Source organism: Crocuta crocuta, unplaced genomic scaffold, assembly GCF_008692635.1.
Source record: "Crocuta crocuta isolate KB4526 unplaced genomic scaffold, BGI_CrCroc_1.0 scaffold278, whole genome shotgun sequence".
Lineage (NCBI taxonomy): Eukaryota > Metazoa > Chordata > Mammalia > Carnivora > Hyaenidae > Crocuta > Crocuta crocuta.
In genome coordinates this window covers 2,211,701-2,232,663 of record NW_027532173.1, presented here as the reverse complement: position 1 = coordinate 2,232,663, position 20,963 = coordinate 2,211,701, and the positions used below count along the sequence as shown (strand labels likewise).

General features: G+C 40.8%; 1 protein-coding gene across 1 annotated transcript in view; it reads right to left on the bottom strand.

The window, feature by feature from the left end:
* CWF19L2 (CWF19 like cell cycle control factor 2) overlaps nt 1–20,963 on the bottom strand; it is a 126,372-nt gene that overhangs the window by 9,731 nt on the left and 95,678 nt on the right. The window contains exons 13-15 of the mRNA XM_077777443.1: nt 10,958–11,170; nt 7,583–7,699; nt 1,204–1,359 (exon numbers count right to left, since the gene is read on the bottom strand). Coding sequence (XP_077633569.1) covers nt 1,204–1,359; nt 7,583–7,699; nt 10,958–11,170 — 486 coding nt within the window. The remainder of the gene's footprint in view (nt 1–1,203; nt 1,360–7,582; nt 7,700–10,957; nt 11,171–20,963) is intronic.

The window sequence follows — 20,963 nt, the reverse complement described above, 5'->3', positions numbered from 1 at the left end:
CAGTGGCCGCTTACATGTCCTGTTACCTCAATGCCCATGGTCACACTCACCTAAGACTCTACTGAGGAAATACAAGAAAGGAAAGAAAGGAAGAAGAAAGAAGGAATAAGGAAGAAGGGAGAAGGAAGAAGGAAGAAGAAGAAGAAGAATCATCTCTTCACCAAGTGATTTTGCTTCACACACAACTAGCAAGATTATCCGGCTCATTCTCCCACTTTACTAGTATAATTCTTAAAATCAAATAATCAAATTGTTTTTAGAAATTTCTAGAGAGAAATTAGATTTTCACCACTTTATTAACCTCAACAGGTCTCACCATCCCTTGAACTGGGATGTTGAGTCTGCAAATGAATGTTCCCATCCTGTATCATCTAAATGTTGCATTGAAAAGTCTCCCTGCATCACTTCACAAAACACTGCCTTCATTTTCCATTGTTCATGTTACTATTTCATCTATGGTTCTACACCTGGATTTATACTAGCCTATAAATTATACTGCATTCAGGTCAGCCTCAAAACCATGCTATTTTATAAAAGCTGCCTGAATATTATAACAACATTTAACTGATCAAAAACTCTAGTAATTGTGTCCAAAAATGTATGTCAAGGTTAGATATCAGTTTCCTCTTAAAAAGAGCATGTTGAGGTATTACATACTAAAAGAACAGTAACTTGTCTCAGCAATTATAATGTGGACTATCTGTATGTAACTCTCTACAGCTCTCATGAATTTCAGTAAGTTTTCCAGAATTACGACTATAATTTTGACTTGAAATTACTTCACGGTAAAACTCTGATTTTTCATTTGAGAAATGGAAAGTTCAAATAGAAATAATAAACTGCCATTCGACAGTATATTCGTACTTACAAATAAGCACACTTTTTATTTTTTTTAATTTTTTTTCCTTATATAGTTTATTGTCAAGTTGGTTTCCATATAACACCTAGTGCTCATCCCACAAGTGCCCTCCTCCATGCCCATCACCCCCCTTTCCCTCTCCTAGCATGCTTTTTAAAGGTCAAAATCCCAAATTTCTCTCTACAGAAATTTACACAGCATTATTTCTTTGTGCTTTACTGCATTTCTTTATATAACGTTTGATATTTGTATATAGGAAGAAAAAACTACAAGAAAAAAGATAACTGTAGTCATAAAATAGAATTGTTGCGAACAAGGATGCAGACCAAACTCTCCAGAAATACCTTAAAGTAGATGGGGGCCATGTCGCCCACTTCCTTCGGGAGAGGAATGCACTCGTAAACCATGTGGTACTGCTTCTTCATGCTCATGTTAGTTTCTAAAAAGATGCAGTCCAAGCCTTTTCCTTCAAACATCTTTACCAATGATTTCCTAAACATCTGAAGAAAGCAAAATGGTAAGGTAACTAAAACATTCACGGACAAAATATGAAAACAGTAAAAGGTACATTAAATCCGTTTAAGATAAAAAATAAACAATATTTAGATCCCAAACTGTCGTCTTACCGTGACTTTACTTTCTAAATCTACTATATCATTTCACATATTTGAGTGACTTTTCTTTTTAAACTGAAACTTACTCTGCACAATTGTGCGCATATATTAAGAATGTTCCAATAAACTACAATAAGGAAGAGAGAACATATGCAGAACGGACAGTAAAATCAGAGGAAAACATCCACAAGCCACACAAGGTACTCCTGGAAGGTGGGTACGGAGGTACTTCCAAGTACCTCCCCAGGCTCACAGTGACTTCACGTGCTGGCTCCCACTGTATGCTATCCCCGAACTCGGACCTTGTATACTCAAGCATACCCTACTTTCACATAGAATCATGTCCTACCAACTGTATGGAACAGTAAGAGTGTTTTTTTCTACTTATTTACATAATTATTTCACATCCTGAGGCCTGGAGCGCAGACATGCCACCAAGGTGCTCACAGGTATGCACCGGGCATCCCTCGTGGTAAGGATGAAGCCAGGGCTTAGAAGAAAGGGGACCAGGCTGAAGGCTGGAGCCAGAAGCCGACCCTCCCCACACCACCGAGGTGTCTAAGAATTCTAAATTCAAACTTGGTCTTGTAGAGTGTCATATACTCAGTATATCTTTATAAAGTGTCAGTGTATTTATTTGTCTAAGTAGGAGGAAGAAAGATTTGTTTTATGAAGTGTGTTTATTTTTGAGAGGGAGAGCACACGGACAGTAGACAGGTAGGAAGAGAATCCCAAACAAGCTCCTCGTTGTTAATGCAGAGCCCAACACGGGGCTCGGTCTCATGAACCGTGACATCATGATGTGTGTGAGCCGAAACCAAGATTTGGACACTTAACTGACTGAGCCACCCAGGTGCCCCCCTCCACCTTTTAAAGTTTATTTATGAAACGTTTTTTAAATTTAGGTTTGTCAGCTGATTTATAACTTTGAAATATTTTAATTAAGTTATTCAATTAGGACTACAGATCACATGTAGAAAATACAGAGAGATCCCATATACCTCTACCCCAGCCTCCCCCGACGGTAGCATCTTACAAAAACCACAGCACAGCATCACACCGGGATATTAATGTGGACGCACGGTGAAGACACAGTGCAGTTCCAACGTAGTAAGGGGCCCTCCCAGCCACACCCCCTCTCATCACCTCGGCAAAACCGCCACTGTGTTCTCCACTTCCTTAATCCTACCATTTCAAGCATGTCCTCTGGATGGACTCACATCACCTTTTGAGGTTCCTGGTTGGCTCAGCCTGACCCCCTGGGGATTCAGCCAGGCTGTGGCTCAGACACCTTCTAGTTAGTTACTGCCATGTGCACACACCTGTTCGACTTCCCCACTCGGCCTCTACTGACACCCGAAAAGAGGAGAAGCTACTCACTACTGCTGCCTGGGGGGTGGGGGTCCTGGGACTCTGCCAGGTCTCCTCCAACGATCACTTAACAGTGATCACTTGTCACGTTTCCGTTCTGTGCTCTTTTCAAAAATAAGAGCAAGTAGGAAAAAAAGGGAATGAAATAATTGTAACTTGAGGTAAAGTACAGATACCTAGTAAGCAACAGACACGGGATTTGCTTTCCATTTGTGATCACAGCTGTAGAGAAGTTCAGCAAAGTGTCCTTTAGAGGCTCCATTTGTAGTAAAAGTCTTGGCTAATAGCCTAAGGGGCTGCGGACGGTCCACCTATAAGCTCATGATAAGGTGACTTGTAGCTCAGGCATTAGAGATGATTATAAAGGGATTGTTTCCCCTTTTTAAAAATCCTCTGAATTTGGTACTATATTTTATAAAATCAAACTAGTGGAGTCAGGTCACACATAACTGAGGTTAAATTATGATAAAAAAATAGTAAAATATAGAATACTGGTATAGGTGTCTACATGGTAAAATTGATCATTCATATTTTACAGTTACCATGGCCCCAGTGTGATTTCTGTAGACAACAAACCTTCCCAAGAAAAGCCGTGTTCACGAAACTGTTTGCTTCCTCTTCCTGGGCAAACAAGACTAGATGTCCCAGCGCCTCTGGGACACAGGTCGGGACATATTTAATTCTGGGCAATGGGATGTATCTAGAAATGGTATGTGTCACTTGTGATGAATGAATCATGTGTCACTTGAAACAGGGAAGGGGCAGTGTGCCTTCTTGTATTGAGTTTCTTCCATCCACGGTGTGGAAAGAGGACCCGGCCACGGGCGAGCCTGAGGATAGGAGGAGCCTGGATACCCAACTCAATGTCTGGGGGCGGTCTGCCTCGGGAACCGCCCGACCCACACTGGACGGGGCCACAGGAAATCGGCCTTTGCTGTCTCAAGCACGCTGGGTTAGGTTTTGTTTGCAACAGCAGCGAACACAGCTTGACAGACGATTCACAGACGTCGGTGGTAAGACAGATATGGCTCATGAGTCAGGAAGGGACAACAGTTCATCCGCTCCCCCTCCCCCCACTCTGCTGTTTGTCCCCAGTTACCTCCACAGGCCTCGTCTCACATGCACCAAAACAATTAAAAAATAAAACTAAATGGGAAAAATATACAAATCTGGTTTTATAACAGCTTTTTAGACTGTCTCTATTTTGTTAACTGTTACTGTTTGTGAATTTTTCTTTATTACAGATATTTTCAATTAATTGTTATTTATTTCATGACCTAGCGCAGTGGTAAGATAATGTTATAGGCTAGAAAAAGGAAGACCATTGTTGCAGTAGAACCACATATTTGAAAACTTGGCTTCTTTGAAGAAGGGAGAAAGTGGATAAAAAGCAGCAGCAGCAGCCACAGTGTAATGCTATGTCGCAAATTTCCCTATTTTGGTTTGTCCACAGCCCTCTGGTTTAACTGTTTTGATGCTTGATCGAGATACTATGCGGAAGACAGACTCCAGACATCGTGAATCACAGATGCAAACTCAGAGGTACTAAATTAGTAGTGATGCAAGGACAGTTCACTATTATAATACACAAAAGCATCACACGAGGAGGATACACACACGCACTGAAGTACTTCTCTCTGCATAAAAAAACTGTAATTTAAAAATACGAGTTTTGGGGCGCCCGGGTGGCTTAGTCGGTTAAGCGTCCGACTTTCGCTTAGGTCATGATCTCACGGTTCGTGGGTTGGAGCCCTGCGTCGGGCTCTGTGCTGACAGTTCACTCAGAGTCTGGAACTGGTTTCAGAGTCTGTGTCTCCCTCTCTCTCTGACCCTCCCCTGCTCATGCTCTCTCTCTCTCAGAAATAAATAAAAAACATTTAAAAAAATAATAAATAAAAATACAAGTTTAATGGGCACCTGGGTGGCTCAGTTGGTTAAGCATCTGACTTCAGCTCAGGTCATGATGTCACAGTGCATGTGTTTGAGCCCCGCACTGGGCTCTGTGCTGACAGCTCAGAGCCTGTACGCTGCTTTGGATTCTGTGTCTCCCTCTTTTTCTGACCCTCCCCTGCTCACACTGTTTCTCTCTCAGAAATAAAAAAACCATTAAAAAACAAAAAAAAAAAAAGAAAAGTCCTTTGAAAAAAGCACTTAACACGCTGACACCCTCAACCCCAGCAGAATGTTACTGGATTGTTCTCCAGAAAAGATAAACAGTACGGCTGCTGGGCTGGCAAAACCAGACACTGTTGAGAGTACACAGTCTGAAAACGGGGGTGGGGGCCTGGGGGAGGTTGTTACAGGATATGTTACATAGTGTATATATTCTGCGACCCCAGCCCTCTTCCCCAACGCAGCTGCCAGCACAGGAGCAAACCATCTGAGACGCACCAGGTGAGAGACAGAGCTTCCTCTGGAGAGTCTGATCGCCCGCAGAAAAAGACCTACGGGGAAATCCTGGAGGTTTCCCAGGAAACTGGCCCCATCACAGCACTCAGCAGCAAAGCCCCCTGTAGGTGATGACCCCACCACCACACCGCTAATTTCGGATATTCAAAAAAAGGACCCAGGGTGTCTGACTATAACATAAGCTCAAACCTAACTGTCAAACTGGCAAGAATAACTTTAAAGGGGACCAAGTTTCACTATATATTTAATGAAACTAAAACATCTGGCTCTTATTCATTCAAAATCTGTGATTATTCCCATATGCTGTACCAAAACTTGGTTTTGCACTTTCTATTAAATATAAGATCTAAAATTACATTTAAATGTTGCAGAGGATGGGGATAAAAACCACTTAGAGAAAGTGGCTCCTGCATTTGCAAACAATATTTTTTCCTAAGTCAAATAATCTTTGTTAAATATTCTCTAGAAAGGGGGAGTAACCATAAGGATATTTACCAGGGCGTGATTAATTTGAAACAATTTTTTAGGATTTTTTTATTTTAAGTAATCTCTACACCAACATGGGGCTCAAACTCAAACCCCAAGATCAAGAGCCGCATGCTCTTCTGACTGAGCCAGCCAGGTGCCCCAACTTGAACTTCTGTACATATCTGAAGATACAAACAAAAACTCAAAAGTGACATTTCTTTAAATAAGCTAGAATTCATATACTTTATTTGCTCATTGGCTTATACTAATTTACAACTTGCAACAACTAATTCTTTTATCACACAACCCAAAATGCTATTCTCTGTTTAAAATAATTTGGCTTTCCTCCCTCATTCAATTTTCCATACTGCATGCAGCTCCCAAATCCACTGAACTGTAAAGTAACCTGTAGGACAATACACCACACCTTTGGGCAGAATTAATGATTTTATCTCTGCATTTCTCAGGACACCAGGATTATCGACATTCATGTACTCAATATCTACTGAATGAATACATTTTTTCTTTATCCACCTCAATGTTTTCCATCAAGTCGCTTAATTTCTTACAGAAATATAAAACACAGACTAGATTCTTGTATTACTTAAAATCTTTTTGGCACTGTATTTTGCTCTAAGTTAAATCAGTTTTGCATGTATAAATTGTTAAAGAGACATTTCAGAAAAGTCTCAAAATAATTCCGAAAACCAAATCTGCATCCTTCCACCTTGGATTATTCACTGCGCTGGCATCCGCTGCTAGAAAAATTCTTTCCCTACATCAAGGGTATGTGTCCACATTCTTAGCCACACCTGACCCCACATATGCATGACAACACGCTGCCCTTTACTTTCACAGCATAAACGGAAAGATTACAATGAGTACAAGACTGAATTTCATAACATGGAGTCAAAATATCTCCTCTTCTGGCATCTTTATCAGCACGATGCGAAGACCGGTAGAGTCTCTTCTGAAGTCTTAACAATTTTCACATTTTCTAACTAGGGGTCCCCGCAACCCCTATTCAACTGTCAAGGATTAGAAAAATGAGAGTTTTCTTTCTTTTCTTCTTTTAGTTCATTATGAGGTCTTGAAATAATTCAGCAGCAATTTCACCCAGGTTGTGCCTCTCAGTTTCTTGCAGAATCAGCCACAAAAAGAAGGAAGGAAGGAAGGAAAGGAAGGGGGGGAGGGGGAAGAGAGGGGAGGAGGGGGAGGAGGAAGGGAGGACGGGGAGGAAGAAGGGGAAAGGGAAAGAGAAGGGAAGGGAAGGGAAGGAAAATCCTGAATCCAAAAGCTGGGCCAAGTAATAAAAGAAAAAGTATAAAAATAAAGGCCAATCACAAAATCACAGCAGCAGAGGCCAATTCTGTTACAGGAAGATACGGCATCTGCAGAATATGAACCTCTGACTTCCAAAATTTATTTTTTTATTATCTGAAAATCTCCTTCCTTTTGGCTGTAATTTATTAGCNTCCACAGAAGCAGAAATTAGAAATCTTACATTGAGTTTTTTTTTTTAAGTAAAAATACTTATTACTTTGTCACAGTTTGTTTAGTACAAAACAGCTTTCATCTGTACACCTGAAACTAGTAATGTTATACACATCAATTATATCTCAATAAAAAAGTTTTTAAAAAACCTTTCAAAACAGGGAGTACATAAGGGAAATAAACTAAAAACGTAGTGACTGGTGAAGACATGATCCACAGGTGAACACAACCGGGGAAATGTATACAAATGTGTAAGTGCAGAAAGTAAAATCACTGGACAAAGGTATAAGAAAACCCACTGGAATTTATCGGCACTAGTTTGTAAACCTGCTCATGCGCATTACAAGGATGAGATCACCGTGCCGACCTGAATTTCCTCCCAGATGTCTTCATCCAGTAATGTGGCGGCTCTGTGGTGCTGCAAGGGGACTATCAGGCAGTGTCCCTCAGTCAGAGATCGGACGTTGGGTAAACACAAATAAGCCTATGGGGAAAACAGTTGCAAAGTGAAATGCTACTGTATTGATTCTCAGGGACACAAAGCTAACATTTAATAAAGCATACTTGTTTATAAGCAATATCTTTTATTTTAATGTTTTTAAAGATATCTGATATTTTAAAAATACTTTTAAAAGCCATGAAGAAAGGTTTTAATAAACTGGAAATTTACAGCACAAGTCTCCATTTTAACTGTTCTCTGTATTTCAGAGATTGAGCGTACCCGAGGGCAAAATGAATGGCACACTTTACCCTTGTTCTGAGAGAGTTGTATGTTCCAAAGCCCTTGAAACAGCACAACCGTGGGCAGGAATGAAAAGAAAGATGGCCTGGTAATGAGAAAGAGGTCTAACTGGTACCTATTACTCGGGTTTTCCTTCCTTTACTGGATAAGTAAAGCGAATTAACCCAACCAAGAGAGAAAGAAATGTTCTCCATATGGTCTTACTGCTCTGCTTCAGTTCTATCTATTTAAATACACGTGTTACCTACAAACTGGTGCTGTTTTTCCACTATACACTAACTGTCTTTAAAAAAATCAATTCGTGTATATTATAGTGAGCAAACAGTGTTCATGAGGAACATAAATAATACTCTGCAAAGGGGATTACTCTTACTTTCTGCTATTTTTGGTTAGGTTTTAGCTAGAAATATTTTGTATGGCAGACAATATTATTTAACAAAATAATGCAAAATTTTAAAACTCTGCTGAGAGAGGACAAAGTAGGAATGGATATAGAAATTTACCTAAATTTGTAGTAAAATCATAACCATATTCAAAATTAAAAATAACATCACTACTGATTCATTAAGTATAAGAAATTTACAACTTGTAAATTTGCTTACTAATGTCAGGTGTTAGTAAGAGAAGAAAGCGGATACACTATATATGGAACACAGTACTGTCTTCTTGATTTTTCTGTAAATCTAAAACTATTGTAAAAAAAAAAAGGCTATTAAAAAAAAAAGAGTAAAGCACAGTGTTAAGACGAGGGAGACAGGTAACGTTTTTTTTTTTTAAAAAAAAGGAGGCAGAAAGCAGGAGCTGATGATCAGAAGTTATTTAACTCTGTGATCCTAATGAGAACTAATACAGCTTCACCAATACATTTGGATTTGTGACATTCACTTTAAATATTAGAAATTCAAGCTCTGCAATGTGATTTATTATTTCCACTTAGTGACGATGGGTGGGATAGGTTATCACATGATGGATGAGATTCCTTCTAGCCAATATTTCAAATATTTCTCTATTAACATAGTCACAGCCAAATGGCTGAAGGTAGATGGCAGTTTTCAGAGCAAAGACAGCATATATAAAGCATAGATGGAAAAGAAGAGACTCCAACAGTTTTTTAAATTAAATCATATTGAAAAGACTGAGTCCCAGAGGGAAGAAATAGACCAGCCAACTCTCAGGAAGTGAAAGGCAAAGAGAAGAATGTAACGTCATTAGGAAAGGCTAGTAGGAAGGTGTGGATTACCTCACAGCAGAAGAGGGCCACCGACAAGAACAGGGAAAGACACGCGTGACAACTAATAAGGGTGGAAGGAAAGAACCAGAAAGCATCTGTTCACTGGCCGGCAGTGTGCTTTCATCAGTGAACTGAGAAGTGCCTCGTCGGGGAAGCAGCCTGCAAGGCAGGAGGCAAACGGAAGGTCTGTGTCCGCGGGACCCCGCCTGCCTCCAGTGCACTGGGGAAAATGGAAAACCCCACTGAAAACACTGCCAACTTCTAAGCACAGCAGGAAACATTTAAGTGTTACTTTGTTTAATTTGTTCTTACACCTTTAAAAGGTAGGGATCAGACTGAAGAGGAATAAAATACTTACAATGTCGTAATTACAAAAATGTAAATGTTTATAAAGGTCTGGACAAGAATTCAGAAAAATGAATATAAGTAATAGGTTATGGTGGGTTTTTTTTTAATTGAGTAAATTTTAAATGGAATTTTTACATTCACCTTTTTGATAGTTTGGAAGGGAAAAAAGAAGAAAGGTAAAGAAATAAAGTTAAAGAAACCCTAATATGAACTGATAAGTTGACTGTCTTAACAACCTAAAGATACTAAAGGCTAGAGTCAGAATGGANTACACAAGAAACAAATTAGTAAATAAACATGTATATGCGCAGTCCCTGAACTATCAGTTCCTGAACTAGCCATGCACTCATTCATTCCTCTCCTCTCCTTTCCTCACTCCCTCTGCCCTGGCCACACTCCCGTCCATGGACCAGCTCTTCGCCCACTCTTCACCCACCGATGCCCCTTCCTGAAACATCAGTCATTCACATCCTAATGTTGCTTGTTCCTTCCATCTTTCATACCTTCCCTAAAATACCTCCTTACAGGGGCCTTCTAAACCACCTTCTCAAATATAGTCTCCCATCATTTTGTCCCATTCCTCTGCTCTATTTGCTTTCTGACAACACTTTCTTCAATCAGGACAATTATTACTTCATTTTCTGCCCCATTTTACCAGAATACAAGCTCTGCAAGTACATCTGAGTCTACCTTTCTCCAGGAACTAATTATGGTCTGGTGTATAGCAGGTACACATAATTAATTAATATAAGAATTAACTTACCAAATGTTTATTGAAATAAGTGACAGTTATCAATGGTTAAGCAATCATTAATATTTAAAAAACAGTGACTACGACCATACACTCTTGTATATACAATGGGATGTATGTTGGGTCAACAACAGGATTCATGTGTGCTGCTCAGTGATGAGTAAGCGTTAGCCAGGTGCTCTCGGGACTTACAGACTGTTAGAAGAGGGATTCAGTACACAAGTAAAATGAGGTAATAATGTTCAAACCATGAGATATTCTCTGAAGAAACAAATAGGTTCTATGAGAAAGTAAGGGAAGAAACAGCAATTGCTTTCGACGGAGTATTTCTCAAGTGATAGGAACACTAAGAATCAAGTGCCAACCATGAAAATAAGGTCCTACGGCCGGTCAACGTCAGAGCCAGAACGTGGGTCCAGGTGGTCCGACCCCCAAGTTTAGGTCAGTGCTGCTCCTCTAAAGAGGAGAATCATACAAAATGTGAGCTTCAAGTCACCTAAATATTCATACTGCTCTAGAGAAGAATCACAGGAAGTCAGAACAGAAAACGGTTTGCAACAGAGCAAAAGAAGGCAGACATGTTAGAATCCTGTGAGAGTCTGAAGAAAGAGGCAAATCTGGACACATCGCTGCATCACTTCCTTAGGGCCATCAGTGTGGTATTTCTTACCTTAACACCTATTGCAATAATAAGGTGCTTGGGAAACTGAGAGCTGTCAAAACAATACAGACATTTTTCCATTTGGGCAGCAAGACTCTGATGTTCGGCAATGGCTTTCTTCCTCTGGTTCTCTTCCTCTTCACCGAAACGTCCTCTCTCAGCCGCTTTGGAGACAAACATGTCATCTAGGGTATAATAGTCTCCATCTGTTCTTCCCATAAACTGAAAAACCAAAATAACAGTAGTGGGGAGAAAAGGGTGATTAACATTTTACTGTACTGTAGCCGCCGCAGTCATAGCTGTAAGTTCCAAGGTAAAACTTTTAACTTTAAAAAAAGAAGAAAAACATGATTAAAAATTTAAGCATGATTTTCAAGTCAATCAATCATCATCATCACAGCTGAAGCTGACTGAGTATTTACCATGTACAATTTTACACAATTTGATTGTTTTATGCTCCTGTGAGAATGAGACCATCATCGTTTTCACTTACCTAATCAGGAAACTGAACCACAGAGAGGTGAAGAACTACCTTCATTTTAAAATTAGCATACGCTCCATAGAGAACGTAAACATTTGTCAACTGTATCTCCAGGTGGCTTCTCCCCACCTCCCCCAACATAAACTGTAGCCAGGGTGATGCTTTTAAAACACAAATTTTATTTACTTATTTTATTTATGTCCCTGCTTAAAATCCTGAGAGCACTCCACATTGTGAACAGGATCAAGTTCAAACTCTGGTTTGCCTGCTCAGTCACAGACACAGATAAATGATTGTGGCGAAGTGGTCTCCTGTCTATAGAGCCCTGGGCAAGTTACTTAATCTCTCTGTGCTCCCCACATGCTTTATTTCTTCATTTCACAAGTTATAACAATACTGTCTACCAAACAGGGTTATCTTGCTGAGTCCTCTCAACACATCCCTGACATACAGTAAGGACTCACAATGTGGACCACCATTATATCACAATTTTCTTCAGAATCTGGCACTGATGACCTTTCCAGTCACATCCGATCACATCCCTACTTGAACTTTATGCTCTGGTCTTCCTATTTTCAGTCCAAATGTAGTGATACCTTCAAGCTTTGTACATACTGGTCTCTGACCAATTTCTGCCCTCAATTTGGCCATTCTCGACTCATTTTTCCACCTGAGGCGTGGATTTAGCTGTCACCTCCACAGAAGAGCTTTCCTGGATCTCCCAAGACCCTCCAGTACTTTACTCCTATCAGTTTCATGACCACAATGTATCATAACTGCTCACTAACTTCTGTTTTTCTCTCATTAGACTGAGTTCAAAGTTCTATTTAGTCTACTGAGTACCAAAAGTACTTTTTCTTTTTCATCATCAAATACAAAGCAGTAGCAAGATGCCTGGATCTTACTGGACACTGAAAAAGACTTGAAGAAAGCTAGAATGGCTGTATTTATAGAAAGTAGAATTCAAGGCAAAGAAATGAAGGACATAAAGATCATTTCACAATGATAAAAGGGTCATACCATCAGGAGGTCATGACAACAGAAAGATTTATGCACCTAATTATAGAGTTTCAAAATACATGAAGGAAAAACTTGACAGAAATACAGAAAACTCTGCGTCCACAACTGTAGTCAGAGATTTAAATCCTGCTCTCCCAGTAACTGGTGGAACAAGGAGAAAACCGAGAGGCCCACAAGACTTGAACAAACTCCCCAAAACTCTGACCTAACTGACAATGACAGAAATTCTATCCAACATCAGCAAAATAAAGATTCTTCTCAAGTGCACAGAGAACATTTACGAAGATAGGGGGCTTTCTTGGTTACAGCACAAGTCCTAATAAATTTAAAAGGATTCAGGTAACATAAAGTATATGCACTGAACACAATGGAATTACATTAGAAATCCCAGCAGACACATTTGGAAAATTGCCACATTATTTGGAAATGAAATAGCCCAGTTGTGAATAACACATGTATTAAAGGAAAGAAGGAAGAAAGGAAGGGAGGGAGGGAGGGAAATCAGAAAGTATTTTGAGCTGCAATTTAAAAAAATGAGACTTTGTGGGATGTTGCTAAAGTAGTACATAAAGAGACAATTACAGCATCAAACACCTATAGAAGAAGATAAAAAAGAGACAAGTCCTCATGAAAATCAATGATGTCAACATCTGCCTTAAGAAATTTAAAAAAAGAATAGAAAACAGAACAGAATGTAAACAGAAGAATTTTTCTAAGATGTCATTATTGATAGAACTAGGTAAAAATCAAAAACTAGGTAAAAATCAGAAACCGAGTACTAATTATTGGTAATAAGGTATGTGAGCACGTTAGTTTCCTTTTCTATACTAGAAATTTATTGTTTATTTAAATTTATTTTTTATCTTCTACTTTTTCTCCATTATTAATCCACGAATATTGTTTCACGTTTGTCTATCTATGTGAACTGTCCTGACTTACAAAGTATGATTTTAACTTCAGACCTTTATCTCAACCGTAACATGTAACATTTAAAAATATCAGAACTAGGTCACCTGGGTGGCTCAGTCAGTTGGGCATCTGACTTCGGCTCAGATCATGACCTCACGGTTTGTGGGTTCCAGCCCCACGTCGGGCTCTGTGCTGACAGCTCAGAGCTGGGAGCCTGTTTCGGATTCGGTGTCTCCCTCTCTCTCTGACCCTCCCCTGCTCACACTGTCTTGCTCTCTCAAAAATAAAAATAAAACATTACAAAAAATTTTTTTTAATAAATTAAAATATCAAAACTAGTCACTAATTATTTTTGTAATAGTGACCGACCATGTGCTAGGTACTAACAAACCATAAATACTCTCATCCAGATATCCCCACAACATAGGAATTGTCATTGTCACTTGTTAGATTACAATAAAAGGCTTGGGATGCCTGGGTGGCTCAGTCAGTTGAGCATCCGGCTTCGGCTCAGGTCATGGTCTCATGGCTCATGAGTTTGAGCCCCATAGTGGGCTTGCTGCTGTCAGCCCAGAGCCTGCTTTGGATCCTCTGTCCCCTCTTTCTCTGCCACTCCCCTGTTCGAGCACTCTCTCTCAAAAATAAACAAACATAAAAAAAAAAAACACAAAAAACGCAGCTTAAGAGACACTAAATAATCAAAATCACACAGCTATTAAGAAACAGAATCAAGAATCCAATGCAGACATATCTGACTGTAAAATTTAAGAGTATATGACATTCAGGAAGCCTCTCTCACTTAAGAAATCCACCTTTAAAAGACAGAAAGAGTGTATTTCAAATATAGTCTATGAAGCGGAAAAGAGAATTAGAAGAAACCTTAAATGTTATCTAGAATGAATATGCCCACCTGAGTTAAGGTATTTGTCAGAGAGAAAACAGACAGCTAATAGGCATCAATCTTTCCTAAAGTATATTAATGGAGCAGAATATATACCTCCACATGCAACTGTCCCTTCACACGATACACTGTTATAAAAACACTGATATTAGGGGCGCCTGGGTGGCTCGGTCCGTTAAGTGTCCGACTTCAGCTCAGGTCATACCTCGGTTCGTGGGTTCGGGCCCCGCGTCGGGCTCTGTGCTGACAGCTCAGAGCCTGGAGCCTGTTTCAGATTCTGTGTCTTCCTCTCTCTCTGACCCTCCCCTGTTCATGCTGTCTCTCTCTCTCTCAGAAATAAAAAAATATATAGTAAATAAATAAAAAATAAAAACACTGTTATTAGAAACTAGTTCATGACTGATCAGAGAATATATTTAATTCAAATTAAATCTTTAGTATATAGAAGATAGTGCTTCTATATGTTCCATGGACGTTGCCAAACTTCTCTGATTTATTCATACTTTTGAATTAAATAGAGTACAGTCTTGTCTGTTAAATCTGCATAATTTCTCAACACAATACAAAACTGATACTTCAACACAACTACAATCCTTTCCTCCTACACCCTCTAATTATTTTAATTTTTCCCATTATCTTCTCTTTGGGGTTGGATCCAAAATGTTTTTAACTTATTAATCATGTACACATCTCCTGTGACCTTCAACCCACCATCTTCCTATATTTGACAACAAAAAAAATTTTTTTAATGGACACAATGTTAACACGGAGTGGAGAATTGAGTCTAAAAGGGGAAAAGCAAAAACCTTGCTGGAGGAAAGGAGGTGAAGAACGAAAAGAAGGTATGAAAATAAAACTCTTTGTCATTTAGATAAAGTCCTAAGGAAAGTGGATGGGACGATTCGAGTTCAAGTTCACACATCATAAATTTTAAAACTCTGGGGGCGCCTGGGTGGCTTAGTCGGTTAAGTATCCGACTTTCGCTTAGGTCATGATCTCGCGGTTCGTGGGTTCGAGCCCCGCGTCGGGCTCTGTGCTGACTGCCAGCTCAGAGCCTGGAGCCTGTTTCAGTCTGTGACTCCCTCTCTCTCTGACCCTCCCCTGCTCATGCTGTCTCTCTCTCTCTCCTAGAAATAAATAAAAATATTAAAAAAAAAAAAATTTTAAAACTCTGAGAATCTCTTTTCCAAATAAATGAGAAAAATGTGGTAAAATAGTTATAACATTAAAAAACATAAAATAAAAGAGGAAAGATCACCCAAGTGATTTACAGATTCAACACAACGCTTACCAAAATCCCAATAATGTTTTTTTGCAGGAACAGAAAAATCTATCTTAAAATTCATATGGGATGGTTCTCAAGGGACTATAGACAAAATAATCTTGAAATTGAACAAAGGTGGAAGTTTCACACTTCCTGATTTTAAAACTTACTGCAAAGCTACAATAACAAAAACAGTGTAATAGTATCATAAAGACACACAAACGTACCAACAGAACATTTGCAACAAGGGTGCCAAGACCACTGAATAGGGAAACGACACTCTCTGAAACAAATGTACTGGGAAAGGAAGGAAGGAAGGAAGGAAAAGAGGGAGGGAGGGAGGGAAGGAAAGAAAAGAAAGAAAGAAAGAAAGAAAGAAAGAAAGAAAGAAAGAAAGAAAGAAAGAAAGAAAGAAAGAAAGAAAGAAAGAAAGAAAGAAAGAAAGGAAGGAAGGAAGGAAGAAAGAAAGGAAGAAAGAAAGAAAAAGAGAGAAAGAACAAGTGAGCACGAGCGAGAGGAAGAAGACAGGAAGGAAAAGTTGGACCTTTAATTTACACCATATATAAAAATAAACTGAAAAGAGGTGTTAGACCTAAACTTAAGAATTAAAATTTTAAACCTCTCAGAAGAAATCATAGAGAAAAAGCTTCCTAACATTAAATTTGGTAAAGATTGTTTACAGGCAACAAAGAAAAAACAGATAACCTGGACTTCCTCAAACTGAAAACCTTCTGTGTACCAAGGACACTGTCAACAGAGTGAGAGGCAGCCCCAGAAGGGGAGGAAGACGTGGCAAGTCATATATCCAAAATATATAAAGAATTCCTAGAACTCAACAACAATAAAAAAAATAGGAGTGCCTGGGTGGCTCAGTCGGTTAAGCGTCCGACTTCAGCTCAGGTTCGTGGGTTCGAGCCCCGCGTCGGGCTCTGTGCTGACAGCTCAGAGCCTGGAGCTGCTTCAGATTCTGTGTCTCCCTCTCTCTCTCTGACCCTCCCCTGCTCATGCTGTCTCTATCTCTCTCTCAGAAATAAATAAAAACATTAAAAAAATTAAAAACAACAACAGCAGCAAACAAAACAAAAAAACAAGCAACCTGATTTAAAGCTAGGCAAAGGTTCTGACATTTCTCCAAGGAAGCTTCACAAATGGCCAATTAGCACAGGGAAATGCAAAGCAAACCAACAATAAAGTTACCACTTCAGGCTCACTAGGATGGCTAGAATCAGAATCAGAGGGGCGCCTGGGTGGCTCAGTTGGTTAAGTGTCCAACTTCGGCTCAGGTCATGATCTGACGATTCATGAGTTCGGGCCCCATGTCGGGCTCTTCGCTGACAGCTCAGAGCCTTCAGATTCTGTGTCCCCCTCTCTGCCCCTCCCCTACCAGTACTCTGTCTTTCTCTCTCTAAATAAACAAACATTCAGAAAAAAATTTTTAAGAGATGGTATCAAGTGTTGTCAAGGATGTGGAGAAACTAGAACCCTCATGCAGGGTTGGTGGGAGTGTGAAATGGTATCGTTCCTTTGGAAAACATTCTGGTAGTTCTTCAAACAATTAAATAATAGACTAATAAATACCATACAGCCCAGTAATTCCACTTCCAGGTGGAATGAATCTGGGACATGAATCTCTACAGCAGCATTATTCATAACAGCCAAAAGATGGACACAATCTGAATGTCCATCAACTGATAAAGAGATCAACATGTGTAAAGTCTATATGACAGAGTATTTTTAAGCTACAAAAAAGAAATTAAGTACCGACACCTGCTACAAAGTGAACCGTAGAAACATCATGCCAAGTGAAAGAAGACAGTCACAAAATCACTATCAACATGAAATACGCAGAGAAGGGAAATCTACAGAGACAGAAAACAGATCTGTGGCCCACTGCGGGTAGGGACGGAAGGGGGGTCGAAAGGGTCAGGTGATGGAAGCCAAAAGTTACAGGGTTCCTTCTTGAGGTGATAAAAATGTTCTAAAACTGACAGTGGTGATGGTTATACACATGTCTGTAAATATGCTAAAAACCACTGAATTGTACAGTTTAAATGGGTGAATTATATGGTATATGAATCATATCTCAACAAAGCTTTTAAATAAAAAATTCACTTTACCCAAAGAGAGGTCTGGCCTTTGCCCCCTGCCCCTGGAAGGTAATCTTTAAACTCCTGGAATGTCCCTCCTGGTAAGAGCGGCTCTGTTTACCTGGGGGCCTTGGGTCACACCAGACAGTCTATGCTAACGATGCAATTTATGGTGGGGGCCTTGGGCCACACACCCTCAACTCTACCTCAGGAGTGGCTGGAAACTAAGGTCATCCTCACAAGCAATAAACCGTGTCTACAAGACCAAACCCAGTAAGAGCCCTGCACGCTAATGCTTGGGTACGCTTCCCTAGCTGATAATGCTCTGTGCATATTTGACACATCATTGGTGGGAGAAGTTCGCAGTGTCCACAACTCCCTGGGAGGGGACAAATGGAAGCTTCGTGCTTGGAACCCCCTAGACGCAGCTCCATGCGCCTCTTCCCTTGACCGACTTTACAGCCATATTCTTTCGCTGGAGTAAACCTTAACAGCCGGTGTAACAATTTTAGTGAATTCCGTGACTTCTCGCAGTGAAATATCAAACCGAAGGGTAGCCCTGGGGATCCCTGAATGTGGAGCTGGTGTCAGATGTGAGAGGGTCATGTTGGGAAGTCTAACTCTGTGGAGACATAATAACCAAATGCCACGTACAGACACTGATCAGATACCAGATTTCAAAAAAACAAATAAATAAAAATTTAAATATAGGTTATAATTGTTTTAATGTTTATTTATTTTTGAGAGAGAAAGGTAGTGTGAACAGGACAGGAGCAGAGAAAGAGGGAGACATAGAATCCGAAGCAGCTCCAGGCTCCAAGCTGTCAGGACAGAACCCGACACGGCGCTCAAACCCATGAGCCATGAGATGGTGACCTGAGCCGAAGTTGGCACGCTTAACTGACTGAGGCACCCGGGTGCCCCTAAATATAGGTTATAAATTAACATTTTAAAAGTAAACATACAGTTCTGCACAAGATACAGGCACCCGCAACAGTGGACAGCTGCAGTATGGCAGCTCCACACCAGGACAGCCCTGAGAGCAGGGGCGACAGTGACGGAAGGGAGTCCACTCAGTAAGAACTCTGCGTCTCTGTACGTGTGGTCCGGAAGGAGGGATGGGCAGAGCCACAGATCGGATCTGTGAACTGGGGCTAATAGTTTGGTTGGATGGTCAGGGAATTCGGACACACAGAGAATTCGGACACAACAGGGAATTCCGACACAACACAATCAGAGAATGAGCAGCAAGGTCTGAGGAAGAAATATGTGCACAGATCTCTCCAAACTGATAAAGAGGGCTAAGCCATTTGCAGCCTTTGTGAAAAAATTTATGTCACTAGCCACTCCTACCTTTGTCCAAATGAGGTTATGAATGGGGTGGCCAGGCTGGGATGGAAGTTAGGTGTGGGCTCAGCAACGTGACTTTCCACTTATCAGAGCTGATCTGGCCATAGCCACTGCTGAAGACCCAATCCGCCAACAAGAAAGATCACACTGTGCCCCCGATATGGCATCAGCTGCCTGGTGGCAGGCTAGGCACACTGGTCTGCTTCCATCATGGAAGGGGAAGGACCCTGCTCTTACTGGAAGAGACACTTACTCTGGATATGGATGGATTTACATGCGATACTTCTGCCAAAACTAGCTATCTCTGGATTCATGTCATCATGGTATTACACACATTCCTCTGACCAAGAAACTAACTTCACAGCAACTACACTGTGCCAATGGGTCCATGCCCACTGCACTCAGTATGCAGTGATGATCATCAAGCAATGGCCCATCCCGATTTAATTCACCACGTTCCCACCATCCCCAGGCAGCAGCTGACCAGAACAGTAAACTGGCCTGTGCAGGGTTCGACGAGAAATAGTGGCTAGCCGGCCCTGAGGGGGCTAGGGCAGCGCCCTCCAGGACGCGGTACGTGTTCTAAATCAACGTCCACACTATGATGCGCTCTCTCCCTGCACCTACTCCCCCACGGCCCCGCTTCCCTTCAGCTGCTCCAAGCTCTGGGCCAGACGTGTGTACACAGCTCCTGGCCTAGTCCAGGGTATCCATACTACCAAGGTCAGAGGCAACAAGAACGGATGTGTGTTTCCTGCCCACCCGTGAGAGCCCCGGCTCATGCTTGTGGGTTCCAGCTTGTTCTTTGGTCTCAGTCTCTTTACATTCCTTTTTCCTTCCCAAGTGCCTGACTCTGGGATCAGAGACACAAACACGAGAGCCTGAGTGGACTGCTTACCTAGCTCCCACAACTGCACAAGTTCAAACCCCTGTAAGAAGCCTGTGTCTCTTTCATTAGTTCTGTTTCCCTGACTGAAAAGTGACTGATACAGATTTAACCTTCTATAAATAGCAGCAACAAGATGCTTTTGTTCAGAGGCTCTGCTTGTACATTTTTTCAAGAATATTCCAAGAATAATATTATTTTTTAACTATCATTAACCACTGTGCAAAAACAGGTATACAACATTATACGAAATTCAGATATTTCAAATGTCACCTGCATAATATGGTGGTTGAAAACTAGTAATAAAATAAAGCCACTCCTTTTCTGCTCTGGTCCATTATCTCTAATGACCCAATCCAATAGTATTATTTTAGTCTGGTCTCATCCGAATGTGATCAACCACCTTCCTGCTCTAGGCCTGAGCCCTGGTTGCCATGTTACAGAAAAGACACTAAATTCTACAACTGGTTCCACTATAAACTCCAAAGTGGAAATGGCTCTTCAACACAAATCTGAGAACCTCCCATTTTGCACAGTGGCTATTTCAGATGATCACCATGGAGCCCCAGATGCTCCGTCAATCTTCCTCTCACTCTCCCTTTCCCTCTCGGTAGATGACCCCAAAGACAAACTCGAAGTCAGACAAGAACTTCCTCATCTTCCCACCAGTGGACCCACAGACCCCTGGCAAACACCAGCTTCTCCTTCCCCCCTGCTGCACTGGGGGGCACCTGTCCCTCTGCGGGAACAGCCCCGCGGTCCCTGCGCTGGGCCCCATCCCACTTCATCCGCTCCGGTTACGATGCCCCCTGCAGGGCGCTTACAGACGGCACTCAGACTTCTTCCCCTTCTGCATCATTGGTCTTTCTTTCCCTCACAGAACAACTCTCCCAAATCAGAATGTATGTTTTAATCACGTCACAGCTTCTTCTGTTTTAAACATTCCTTTGAAATACTGATCACCTTCCCTCAGGAAGCTAAGCCTCCTGAATGAGTTGTCAAGGGAAGAAAAGAAAGAAGTCAGGATTTTATTAGAGAGTGACTGGTAGTTGACAATAACGGGAGTGATAATCATATTATGACTGATGTTTGGAATATATCCGTAATTATAAACTGC